Raw genomic sequence first — 13,466 nt, 5'->3', positions numbered from 1 at the left:
TAAGACTGGGATGCCATTAAAGATCATGTGCGTGTAAAGGCAGGCGTCCCAATACTTGTGGTAAAATAGTGTGTAATATTGCTTTATGTATACAAGAGGGAGAGTGATGTAACAGCTCCAAGAGAAATACTGATCCCCAAAACCAAGTCAGGAGCTGAGGGGAGCATGATGTCGTGAGCTGGGACCTGTAACATGGACTATCTGATGGGAACAGGCCATATCGTGTAGATATGAGGTGCACAACACCAATGAATCATCCCTCATTGGACCATTGGGCGGCCATTTTGTTAGGCAGGATTACTATCAGTGCAGCGCCGCTAGAGGGCAGCATACTCGGTTGCTGGGGGAACACCGGCTGGACGCTTGTTGCTGGTCTCGCGGTGACGTAATGGAGCTACTTCCGGATCCGTGTGTACGGCGGGGCTCAGGTACTGTGTGATAAATGGGGGAGGCGGGAAGGGGCACGGAGAGGGCGGTGTAGAGAACATAGGAATAGGATAAGAGCCTGGCCTGTAGTTGTATGTTGCAGTATGCGCTTTAGGGACCAGCCAGCTGTGTTGGGGAACCATAAGTCTCAGCATGCATTACTGTGCTGGGGGACTACAAGCTTCAGCATGCACTTCTGTGTTCACAGCGAGGTGTAGTGAGGGTTGTGGTTGCACCTATCGGCTTGCTCTGCTCTTCAGGGACCAGACAGTTGTGCTGGGGAACCACTAGTCCAAGCATGCCCTTCTGTCCTCGCAAGTAACTGTGCCGAGGACCACATAACTTTGCATGCACTACAGTCCACACAAGCAACTGTGCAGGGCAATCACAGCATGCACGACAGTCCTCACAAGCAACTGTGCTGAGGAACCACAGATCACAACATGCATGACAGTCCACACAAGCAACTGTGCTGAGGAACCACAGACCTCAGCATGCACTACTGTCCTCACAAGCAACTGTGCAGAGGAACCACAGACCTCAGCATGCACTACTGTTTTCACAAGCAACTGTGCAGAGGAACCACATACCTCAGCATGCACTACTGTTTTCTCAAGCAACTCTGCAGGGCAATCACAGCATGCACTACTGTCCTCACAAACAACTGTGCTGACTGAGGAACCACAGACCTCAGCATGCACTACTGTCCACACAAGCATCTCTGCTGGGGGACCACAGATCACAGCATGCATGACAGTCTACACAAGCAACTGTGCAGAGGAACCACAGACCTCAGCATGCACTACTGTCCACACAAGCATCTCTGCTGGGGGACCACAGATCACAGCATGCATGACAGTCTACACAAGCAACTGTGCAGAGGAACCACAGACCTCAGCATGCACTACTGTCCTCACAAGCAACTCTGCTTGTGACGTTTCCATAAGGCTGCCAGCTGTGCTATGGAACTAGAAGTCCCAGCATGCGTTATTGTTCACATGTAACTGCCAGTCTTGTCTTATGCCTCACAGAGTTGCTTGTGAGGACAGTAGTGCATGCTGAGGTCTGTGGTTCCTCAGCACAGTTGCTTGTGAGGACAGTAGTGCATGCTGAGGTCTGTGGTTCCTCAGCACAGTTGCTTGTGAGGACAGTAGTGCATGCTGTGGTCTGTGGTTCCTCAGCACAGTTGCTTGTGAGGACAGTAGTGCATGCTGAGGTCTGTGGTTCCTCAGCACAGTTGCTTGTGAGGACAGTAGTGCATGCTGAGGTCTGTGGTTCCTCAGCACAGTTGCTTGTGAGGACAGTAGTGCATGCTGAGGTCTGTGGTTCCTCAGCACAGTTGCTTGTGAGGACAGAAGTGCATGCTGAGGTCTGTGGTTCCTCAGCACAGTTGCTTGTGAGGACAGTAGTGCATGCTGAGGTCTGTGGTTCCTCAGAACAGTTGCTTGTGAGGACAGTAGTGCATGCTGTGATCTGTGGTTCCTCAGCACAGTTGCTTGTGAGGACAGTAGTGCATGCTGAGGTCTGTGGTTCCTCAGCACAGTTGCTTGTGAGGACAGTAGTGCATGCTGAGGTCTGTGGTTCCTCAGCACAGTTGCTTGTGAGGACAGAAGTGCATGCTGAGGTCTGTGGTTCCTCAGCACAGTTGCTTGTGAGGACAGTAGTGCATGCTGAGGTCTGTGGTTCCTCAGCACAGTTGCTTGTGAGGACAGTAGTGCATGCTGAGGTCTGTGGTTCCTCAGCACAGTTGCTTGTGATGACAGAAGTGCATGCTGAGGTCTGTGGTTCCTCAGCACAGTTGCTTGTGAGGACAGTAGTGCATGCTGAGGTCTGTGGTTCCTCAGCACAGTTGCTTGTGAGGACAGTAGTGCATGCTGTGATCTGTGGTTCCTCAGCACAGTTGCTTGTGAGGACAGTAGTGCATGCTGTGATCTGTGGTTCCTCAGCACAGTTGCTTGTGAGGACAGTAGTGCATGCTGAGATCTGTGGTTCCTCAGCACAGTTGCTTGTGAGGACAGTAGTGCATGCTGTGGTCTGTGGTTCCTCAGCACAGTTGCTTGTGAGGACAGTAGTGCATGCTGAGGTCTGTGGTTCCTCAGCACAGTTGCTTGTGAGGACAGTAGTGCATGCTGTGGTTCCTCAGCACAGTTGCTTGTGAGGACAGTAGTGCATGCTGTGATCTGTGGTTCCTCAGCACAGTTGCTTGTGAGGACAGTAGTGCATGCTGTGGTCTGTGGTTCCTCAGCACAGTTGCTTGTGAGGACAGTAGTGCATGCTGAGGTCTGTGGTTCCTCAGCACAGTTGCTTGTGAGGACAGTAGTGCATGCTGAGGTCTGTGGTTCCTCAGCACAGTTGCTTGTGAGGACAGTAGTGCATGCTGTGGTTCCTCAGCATAGTTGCTTGTGAGGACAGTAGTGCATGCTGTGGTCTGTGGTTCCTCAGCACAGTTGCTTGTGTGGACAGTAGTGCATGCTGTGGTCTGTGGTTCCTCAGCACAGTTGCTTGTGAGGACAGTAGTGCATGCTGAGGCCTGTGGTTCCTCAGCACAGTTGCTTGTGAGGACAGTAGTGCATGCTGAGGTCTGTGGTTCCTCAGCACAGTTGCTTGTGAGGACAGTAGTGCATGCTGAGGCCTGTGGTTCCTCAGCACAGTTGCTTGTGAGGACAGTAGTGCATGCTGAGGCCTGTGGTTCCTCAGCACAGTTGCTTGTGAGGACTGTAGTGCATGCTGAGGTCTGTGGTTCCTCAGCACAGTTGCTTGTGAGGACAGTAGTGCATGCTGAGGTCTGTGGTTCCTCAGCACAGTTGCTTGTGAGGACAGTAGTGCATGCTGAGGTCTGTGGTTCCTCAGCACAGTTGCTTGTGAGGACAGTAGTGCATGCTGAGGTCTGTGGTTCCTCAGCACAGTTGCTTGTGAGGACAGAAGTGCATGCTGAGGTCTGTGGTTCCTCAGCACAGTTGCTTGTGAGGACAGTAGTGCATGCTGAGGTCTGTGGTTCCTCAGAACAGTTGCTTGTGAGGACAGTAGTGCATGCTGTGATCTGTGGTTCCTCAGCACAGTTGCTTGTGAGGACAGTAGTGCATGCTGAGGTCTGTGGTTCCTCAGCACAGTTGCTTGTGAGGACAGTAGTGCATGCTGAGGTCTGTGGTTCCTCAGCACAGTTGCTTGTGAGGACAGAAGTGCATGCTGAGGTCTGTGGTTCCTCAGCACAGTTGCTTGTGAGGACAGTAGTGCATGCTGAGGTCTGTGGTTCCTCAGCACAGTTGCTTGTGAGGACAGTAGTGCATGCTGAGGTCTGTGGTTCCTCAGCACAGTTGCTTGTGATGACAGAAGTGCATGCTGAGGTCTGTGGTTCCTCAGCACAGTTGCTTGTGAGGACAGTAGTGCATGCTGAGGTCTGTGGTTCCTCAGCACAGTTGCTTGTGAGGACAGTAGTGCATGCTGTGATCTGTGGTTCCTCAGCACAGTTGCTTGTGAGGACAGTAGTGCATGCTGTGATCTGTGGTTCCTCAGCACAGTTGCTTGTGAGGACAGTAGTGCATGCTGAGATCTGTGGTTCCTCAGCACAGTTGCTTGTGAGGACAGTAGTGCATGCTGTGGTCTGTGGTTCCTCAGCACAGTTGCTTGTGAGGACAGTAGTGCATGCTGAGGTCTGTGGTTCCTCAGCACAGTTGCTTGTGAGGACAGTAGTGCATGCTGTGGTTCCTCAGCACAGTTGCTTGTGAGGACAGTAGTGCATGCTGTGATCTGTGGTTCCTCAGCACAGTTGCTTGTGAGGACAGTAGTGCATGCTGTGGTCTGTGGTTCCTCAGCACAGTTGCTTGTGAGGACAGTAGTGCATGCTGAGGTCTGTGGTTCCTCAGCACAGTTGCTTGTGAGGACAGTAGTGCATGCTGAGGTCTGTGGTTCCTCAGCACAGTTGCTTGTGAGGACAGTAGTGCATGCTGTGGTTCCTCAGCATAGTTGCTTGTGAGGACAGTAGTGCATGCTGAGGTCTGTGGTTCCTCAGCACAGTTGCTTGTGTGGACAGTAGTGCATGCTGTGGTCTGTGGTTCCTCAGCACAGTTGCTTGTGAGGACAGTAGTGCATGCTGAGGCCTGTGGTTCCTCAGCACAGTTGCTTGTGAGGACAGTAGTGCGTGCTGAGGTCTGTGGTTCCTCAGCACAGTTGCTTGTGAGGACAGTAGTGCATGCTGAGGCCTGTGGTTCCTCAGCACAGTTGCTTGTGAGGACAGTAGTGCATGCTGAGGCCTGTGGTTCCTCAGCACAGTTGCTTGTGAGGACTGTAGTGCATGCTGAGGTCTGTGGTTCCTCAGCACAGTTGCTTGTGAGGACAGTAGTGCATGCTGAGGTCTGTGGTTGCTGAGGCCTGTGGTTCCTCAGCACAGTTGCTTGTGAGGACAGTAGTGCATGCTGAGGTCTGTGGTTCCTCAGCACAGTTGCTTGTGAGGACAGTAGTGCATGCTGAGGCCTGTGGTTCCTCAGCACAGTTGCTTGTGAGGACAGTAGTGCATGCTGAGGCCTGTGGTTCCTCAGCACAGTTGCTTGTGAGGACTGTAGTGCATGCTGAGGTCTGTGGTTCCTCAGCACAGTTGCTTGTGAGGACAGTAGTGCATGCTGAGGTCTGTGGTTCCTCAGCACAGTTGCTTGTGAGGACAGTAGTGCATGCTGAGGTCTGTGGTTCCTCAGCACAGTTGCTTGTGAGGACAGTAGTGCATGCTGAGGTCTGTGGTTTTTGTGGATATTTTATTAAGGCTGCATTCACACCTCAGCGTTTTCAGCTCATAAAATGCATGAAAAACACCCAACAGGCAAAATCCCATTCATTTCAATGGCACCTGTTCACATCTGAGCGTTTTGTCAGCTGAAGCAAAAGGCCTGAAAAACACCCTAAGCTCAAAAAAAAGAACATAAGATTCTTTGGGGCAGATTACAGGCATTTTTCTGCTTTTTACATTGGTGACCTTTTGACCTGTACAAAATCGCGGTGTAAAATTGCGGCAAACTGCGCAACTTTGAAACACTCAAAGTTTCATTGTAGCAAAATGACACTTTGCTACAATGTTGTGTAGTGAGTGTACAGTTTGTATAACAGAGTACATTTGCTGTCCCCTCAAAATAACTCAACACACAGCCGTTATTGTCTAAACCGCTGGCAACAAAAGTGAGTACACCCCTAAGTGAAAATGTCCAAATTGGGACCAATTAGCCATTTTCCCTCCCAGGTGTCATGTGACTCGTTAGTGTTACAAGGTCTCAGGTGTGAATGGGGAGCAGGTGTGTTAAATTTGGTGTTATCGCTCTCACTCTCTCATACTGGTCACTGGAAGTCAAACTTGGCACCTCATGGCAAAGAACTCTCTGAGGATCTGAAAAAAAGAATTGTTGCTCTACATAAAGATGGCCTAGTGACCCAGGGATATGCAATTAGCGGACCTCCAGCTGTTGCAGAACTACAAATCCCATGACGCATAGTAAGACTCTGACAGCCACGAGCATGACACCCAGAGGCAGAGGCATGATGGGATTTGTAGTTTTGCAACATCTGGAGGTCCGCTAATTGCATATCCCTGGGCCCTAGTCTATAAGAAGATTGCCAAGACCCTGAAACTGAGCTGCAGCACGGTGGCCAAGACCATACAGCGGTTTAACAGGACGGGTTCCACTCAGAACAGGCCTTGTCATGGTCAATCAAAGAAGTTGAGTGCACGTGCTCAGCGTCATATCCAGAGGTTGTCTTTGGGAAATAGACGTTTGAGTGCTGCCAGCATTGCTGCAGAGGTTGGTGAGGTGGGGTGGGGGGTCCAAGCTGACTGTCCAAAGATGCCTGTGGTTAGCGGGGAGCTCGGGGATGCCGCATCGCTGGACTGAAGAGGAGCATAAGTCTGCTTTAACCTCCCTGGTGGTATGATTCTGTCTGGAATTACGTACCAAAAGCGGTACAATTATTTTGCAAGGAAATTTGGCGTTTTATATTGTAGGCCTGTAATTCTTAGGAATAACTAATTTAAAGCGGATGTGCCACTAAAAAAATATATTAAAAGCCAGCAGCTACAAATACTGCAGCTGCTGACTTTTAATATTAGGACACTTGCCTGTCCTGGAGTCCAGCGGCGTCCGCAGCAGAGGACGAGCGACCGCTCGTCACCCTGCTGCTCCCCCCTCCATCCACGGTGAGGGAACCAGGAAGTGAAGCGCTGCGGCTTCACTGCCCGGTTCCCTACGGCGCATGCGCGATTCGCGCTGCGCCCGCCGATTGGCTCCCGCTGTGTGCTGGGAGCCGAGTGTTCCCAGCATACAACGGGGGACGGACGGGATGCCAGGAAAAAACCCGTCCTTTGCCCGTATCGTGTGTGCCCGGAAGGGGGTGCAAATACCTGTCTGTAGACAGGTATCTGCGCCCCCCTCCCCCCTGAAAGGTGTCAAATGTGACACCGGAGGGGGGGAGGGTGCCGATCAGTGCGACTTCACTTTAGGGTGGAGATCCGCTTTAAATCTGACCAAACAAGAGTCTAGTAGGCATCCCGGGTATGATTTTTTTTTTTTTAAATCAAAATTATAATATAATAAATAAATAATTATAACAAATAATAATATAATTATAATAAAAATTATTCAATAATGTAATCAACTCAAAATCACTGAAATTTGCTCAGTTGCAGAATTGTCGCTGTCATTACTTTTTTTTTCTATGACGAATTTCCCCACAAATCGCTATAGCTCAATTCTGCAAGTGATTATAATTTATTATCGCTGTTTTCTAAAACCATTTTTGACATAAAGGGACACCTTTGGTTGCTATGGACAATCGGCAGGGAGAAAGAACAGTTTTTATTATATAAAAGAACATGTAGGACACTGGGCAGACCACTGGGGACAAGGGGGGTGTGTATTTTTTACATACAGTACTGTAATCTATAAGATTACAGTATACTGTATGTAATGTGTTTGTTTACTTTTTTGAATTTGGCGCCGTTCTCCGCCCCCGTGCGTCGTAACGTCGCAGGGAACGGAGATCGGCGGCACACGGGCACTGTGTGAATCGAGCGAGGTCCCGCTCGCTCACACAGCGGGGAGGCATCGCAGGATCTAGGGACAAGGTAAGTAACTTTGTCTGTGGATGCTGCGAGAAGGTAAGCCGTGCCGCTGCACGCTCTGCACATCTACCCCGAGCGTGACTCAGGGATACCGATCCTAGCATAGAAAAACCACCCCGAGTCACGCTCGGGGATACCGCTAAGGAGGTTAAAGGGGTTGTAAAGGAAATTTTTATTTTCCTAAATAGCTTCCTTTACCTTAGTGCAGTCCTCCTTCACTTACCTCACCCTTCCATTTTGCTTTTAAATGTCCTTATTTCTTCTGCACTACTGGCCTCCCAAGCAACTGTGCTGACGAGCCACATACCTCAGCATGCACTACTGTCCTCCCAAGCAACTGTGCTGAAGAGCCACAGACCTCAGCATGCACGTCAGTCCTCACAAGCAGCATTGCAGGAGAACAAAGACCTTGCACACAAGGCTGTTCACAAAGCCAGGTTTCCATAAGGCTGCCAGCGGCGAGCAGGAGTGTCAGGAGGATGCCCACTAACACACAGCTCCTTTCTCTATCTGCAAAGTAGAGAGTGTCCTGACACTCCTGCTCGCCCCCTCCCCCCTCAAGAGGCTTTGGAAGAAAGCCTCACATTACGGTGATGAGTTACAGACAGAAGATCAGGAAGTGAGGATTTCTCAGAAGAAATAAGGACATTTAAAAGCAAAATGGAAGGATGAGGTAAGTGAAGGAGGATTGCCCTAAGGAAAAGGAAGCTATTTAGGAAAAAAAATGTTTTCCTTTACAACCCCTTTAAATTTTGACTTTATCACAAAGATCAAATGCACATCATCTATTAAATCAGAATCCAACCAAGTAAACAACCTGCCTGTAACCATGGTCAGAGAGATGGCAACCTTCTAACTGTTCTCCAATGCATGCACCTCATTAGCATGACCCCCGTTACGGCTCACAGCAGGTATACCATCCCAGCAGTATAATATTCAGAAGAGCAGATTACTTACCTGACTTCACTTTTATTTGTAATATTAGGTAAGGTGTCTCTGTTTCAAACTAAAGCCTCGTACACACGATCAGTCCATCCGATGAGAACGGTCTGAAGGACCGTTGTCATCAGTTAACCGATGAAGCTGACTGATGGTCCGTCGCGCCTACACGCCATTGGTTAATAACCGATCGTGTCAGAACGCGGTGACGTAAAACACAACGATGTGCTGAAAAAAAACGAAGTTCAATGCTTCCAAGCATGCGTCGACTTGATTCTGAGCATGCGTGGGTTTTTAACCGATAGGTTGTGCCTACTAATGATTTTGACCTATCGGTTAGGAATCCATCGGTTAAATTTAAAGCAAGTTGGCTTTTTTTTAACTGATGGTTAAATAACCTATGGGGCCCACACACGATCGGTTTTGACCATCAGACCGTTGTCCTCTGGTTAACCTATCGTGTGTACGAGGCCTAAGACAACTATTTTGTGACCAAATATAGCTGGTCTTTATCTCATGCCAAGAGATCCCACATCGGATGCATTCTTCGGGTCCCTGTGCTACACTTTTATGTGTGAGGATAATTCCCTTTGCAAAACTGTAGGGACTTCTCTGACCTGTAAATAAGGAGGCACAAAAAGAAATGATAAATTCCACTGGGGCGGGGGGATTGACATATGTAGTTGTGCTGACATTTAACCTCTTGACCACGGCCCCATGTCCAAAAGATGTCCTGTTTTTAAAGATGGCTATCTCGGTAACGGCAGCAGCTGCTGCCACAACCGAGGTATCCATCTCTTCAGTGGGCGGTGGTTTACACGATAACGGCGGTCTCCGCGGCGGATTCGCAGCGAGATCGCCGTTATCTGTGGCGGACCCCCCTCTCCCGCACCCTCTGTCGCTTACCGGAGCCGTCGGTAGCGGCGGAGGAGATCGGGTGCGCTCGGCTGCTGACTGGGGTTGCAAGTGAAGGAAAAATCTCCTTCGCCCGTCCCCATAGCTCTGCTGGGCGGAAGTGACGTCAAAACATCAGTCCCGCCCAGCGTCTTAAAGAAACATATTTTTTTTGTCATTTGAAAAAATGACAGTTTAAATTTTTTTTTTCTTTTTTTTGCATTTAAGTCTAAATATAAGATCTGAGGTCTTTTTGACCCCAGATCTTATATTTAAGAGGACCTGTCATGTTTTTTCTATTACAAGGGATGTTTACATTCCTTGTAATAGGAATAAAAGTGATCATTTTTTTTTATTTCAGTGTAAAAAATTAACTAAATAAATAAAAATAAATAAGAAAACAAAAAAAATATTTTTTTAAAGCGCCCCGTCCCGACGAGCTTGCGCACAGAAGCAAACGCATACGTGAGTAGCGCCCGCATATGAAAACGGTGTTCAAACCACACAAGTGAGGTATCGCCGCGATCGTTAGAGCGAGAGCAATAATTCTAGCCCTAGACCTACTCTGTAACTCAAAAAATGCAACCTGTAGAATTTTTTAAACGTCGCCTATCGAGATTTTAAGGGTAAACGTTTGACATCATGCCACAAGCGGACACAATTTTTAAGCGTGACATGTTGGGTATCATTTTACTCGACGTAACATTATCTTTCACAATATATAAAAAAATTGGACAAAATTTATTGTTGTCTTATTTTTTAATTAAAAAAGTGATTTTTTTTCCAAAAAAAAGTGCGCTTGTAAGACCGCTGCGCAAATACGGTGTGACAAAAAGTATTGCAATGACTGCCATTTTATTCTCTAGGGTGTTAGAAAAAAAATATATAATGTTTGGGGGTTTTAAGTAATTTTCTAGCAAAAATACTGTTTTAGTCTCGTAAACACCGAATCTGAAAAACAAGCCCGGTGGGAAAGAGGTTGATATTTATTTTCTTTTTTCCTAAAGATGCTTTACAGTAATGGCTTTCTTTAGCTTGTGATGGTGAGATGAAGATTTGGCTTGCCTGCCCTGCGTCTGCTGACCCGCTTGTATTATCCAGCACTCTTGAAAGGATTTACTAATGCTGGAGTCAGACGATGAATTTACTGAATTATGTACCAAGCTCTTGAAGCGGGTTAAAAAGAACAAGCCATTGGAGGGCAAGAGTGTATCCACAGCCTGCACCACAGGCAAGAGCAAGTTAAAAAAGCCCAGACCTTCCAGGGCCAAAACTAAGACAAATAATGGGGTCAGTAAGGAGGCGGAACAGAACAACAAAGCGGGAGATGGACCAGAGAAGCCAAGAAATGAGGATGAAGCCGGGAGCGCTGTGCAGACACACCTGTCCAATGGGCACACAGAGAAAGGTAATACAAATGCACAAAACTGCTTCAGTTTACTGAATGGCTCCATTCACTCTCTGTAACAGGTTATTGCTAAAGCAAGCTGATCTTGGAGTTTTGAGTCAAATCACCCTTTGGCTTTTGGGAGGAAGCTGTATATAGAGAAATACAAGGCCAGTTATTGGTGGTCTCCTGAAAATACCGGCACAAGCATTCTCTGATTAACTGACCCAAAACAAGCATACAGATTAGAAGGTGAAAGTGAAGTGAGTGCTTCTGATCTGCATACAAGTTTAGGGTCAGAGTCCAATGCTGTATCCTGGCCTAGGCCAACAAGGCCCAGGCCTAGGGCAGCACGGACAGTGTTCCCGCCGGCTTGCGCTACACTGTTAGGTAAATTAGTTTAGCGCCCCCATAAATCAGCCGCACTGCTTCCAGTATATGGGCGTTCTGCAACTGTGGGGGGGGGGCGTCGCTTAAATTTTTTTACCATCCCTGTCCCATTGCAGAGATTTCACTTCCTGTCCCATAGCCAAACAGGAAGTGAGATGAAATCTATGCAAATTTAGGGAATCCATCGGATGCAGACGGTCCGTCTGCATCCGATTCCCCATAGGGGAGAGCGGAGGAGAGACAGGGCGGTCTCTGCACTGTGTGCGGGGACCGCCCTGTCCGCCGACTTATGTGCCACTTTGTGTTGGTCTATCACATAAAATCCTAATAAAATTAATTTACGTTTTTGGTTGTAACATGACAAAATGTGGAAAATTTCAGGGGGTATGAATACTTTTTCAAGGCAATGCATATACCTTTTTTTTATAAAAGAAGAGGTTATTTCCACATCAGTCAGTCACATGTTTATCTTCTTTATATTTACTGCTCTAAAAAAAAACAGAAGAGGAGCATATTGGCTGCTTTTACTCGATATCTACCTTCAACTGTTGGCTGCAGGGAAGACGTGGAACGCTCACCACTTCTTCTGCCCACACTGATGAAACTAGTATAAGGCCCCTTTCAAACGTGTGGATCCGTTTGCGGATGAAAAAGGGACATACATTGGTCCCTATGTGATTGCGGGTGTCAGCGGATAAACATCCGGTGACACCCGTAATCATACGCCTCCGCAAACATCCGATTTTGCAGACGGAAGAAAACCCTATTTTTTCTTCCGTCTGCGGAATGGATTCGGATGAACACAGACACATGGTCCGTGTTCATTCGATCCCCCATAGGGGAGAGCGGAGAAAAGACAGGGCGGTCCCTGCACAGTGTGCGGAGACCGCCCTGTCATCCGACGGCTCAGCGGGAATTTACGGAGCGATCCCCGCTGAGCTTACGGACACATGGAGGCGGATCATTACTGATCCACCCCGTGTGAAAGGGCCCTAAGAAGCCGCCAACTGAAGATCCTGCAAAATCCATCACGTCCGGGTGTGTCCGATTCATGGTCCTCTGCTGCACTCAGTGGTTTGGTTGATTGGCCCTCATGTCATTACATTGTCCTGTAGTGTCTTAGGGACCGCAGTGCACAGGGCAAACCAGGAAATCTGCACTCCTGAAAGTGTTGGATTCTGAAGGATCTTCAGCTGGCGGTTTGCTTCGCTACTGCAGAGGTTATCAGTGTAGGCATCTTCTGTACAGGCAACAGTAACATTTAAACATTTATTTTAGTCTCTGTAACAGTACTGAAACACATCCCTGATGTCTCGTTTATCAGATTTCAGTGGTAAAGAGTCTCGGGAAGAAACAGCCCGACAGCAGGACCAACCTTGTGTGAAAGATCTTGTCTTGGAAAGGATGCAGCAGTATAAGAGGGCCTCCCCTGTCCGAATGAAGCTGAATTCTTTGGAAGCCAATGGAGAACAAGGTGAGTGATTCCACAACAGATTCTGTACATGATGATTTAAAGCTCCTCTAACTTTACCCTTACTGTTCCTGTTAAGTCGAAACATTTAAAGTGGATGCAGATGTTCACACTGATGGGGATCTGGCAATGGCTTTGCAACTGGACCATAAGAATCATTCGGGTGACCTACAAGATGAAGGACTCTTCTTCTGTCAGTTGTGCCAGAAAGACCTCACTGCCCTGAGCAGCGTGCTGCGGGAACAGCATGTTAACAGGTGGGGCAAGAGAACTTATCATTACTCCACAGTACTACCTACCTATTTCCTGGGTTTCTGAGACTTCTTTTATAATCTTGCAGGTGCCTGGATCAGAGTGAGGGTGTACAAGGTCATTCAGCTGCAACAGCAGTTCCCAGTTGTCCATTATGTGGAAAACCCTTCACCACAGAGAAGGCCCGTGCCTCTCACCTGAAGCGATGCGCTGCCAAGCTGGAGGTGCCTGCGCAGACATTGTTGCAAGCTGTCCAGAGACAGGCTGCTCATACCAGCACAGAAGTACCAACAGGGTGAGAATGTAAACTTTGCATTATAACTTTCTAAAAAAAATAACTAATTTCAAAAGAAAAACTTAAAAAATAAAAATAAATGTTATGTTTTAGATGGAGGGTTTTACTGCTTTATGTTCCCCAATGGGGACAGAGGTAATCAATTTCTGTATTTGGGGGATCAGTTACTACTACAATAATCGGGGGCTAAATCTTTGCAACATGGACACAGGCGTCAATTAAAACCTGACAAAAATTTTAAGTTTTCAAAATGTATTTTAGCTACAGTTTTGTGCTAAAGTGTGGCCATGAAACAAATGCAATTGGTTCCTTTCCC

The 13,466-nt window shown here is 47.8% G+C and overlaps 1 protein-coding gene across 1 annotated transcript in view; it reads left to right on the top strand.

The window, feature by feature from the left end:
• The first annotated feature begins 334 nt into the window (after positions 1 to 334).
• Positions 335 to 13,466, top strand: part of SLX4 (SLX4 structure-specific endonuclease subunit) — a 36,312-nt gene continuing 23,180 nt past the window's right edge. The window contains 5 exon segments of the mRNA XM_040358443.1: positions 335 to 428; positions 10,363 to 10,763; positions 12,457 to 12,606; positions 12,683 to 12,860; positions 12,944 to 13,150. Coding sequence (XP_040214377.1) covers positions 10,478 to 10,763; positions 12,457 to 12,606; positions 12,683 to 12,860; positions 12,944 to 13,150 — 821 coding nt within the window. The 5' untranslated portion in view covers positions 335 to 428; positions 10,363 to 10,477.

This window comes from Rana temporaria, chromosome 6 (assembly GCF_905171775.1).
Source record: "Rana temporaria chromosome 6, aRanTem1.1, whole genome shotgun sequence".
In the NCBI taxonomy this organism is placed as follows: domain Eukaryota; kingdom Metazoa; phylum Chordata; class Amphibia; order Anura; family Ranidae; genus Rana; species Rana temporaria.
The sequence above is the reverse complement of the archived record's forward strand: the minus strand, read 5'-3'. Positions and strand labels throughout refer to the sequence as shown.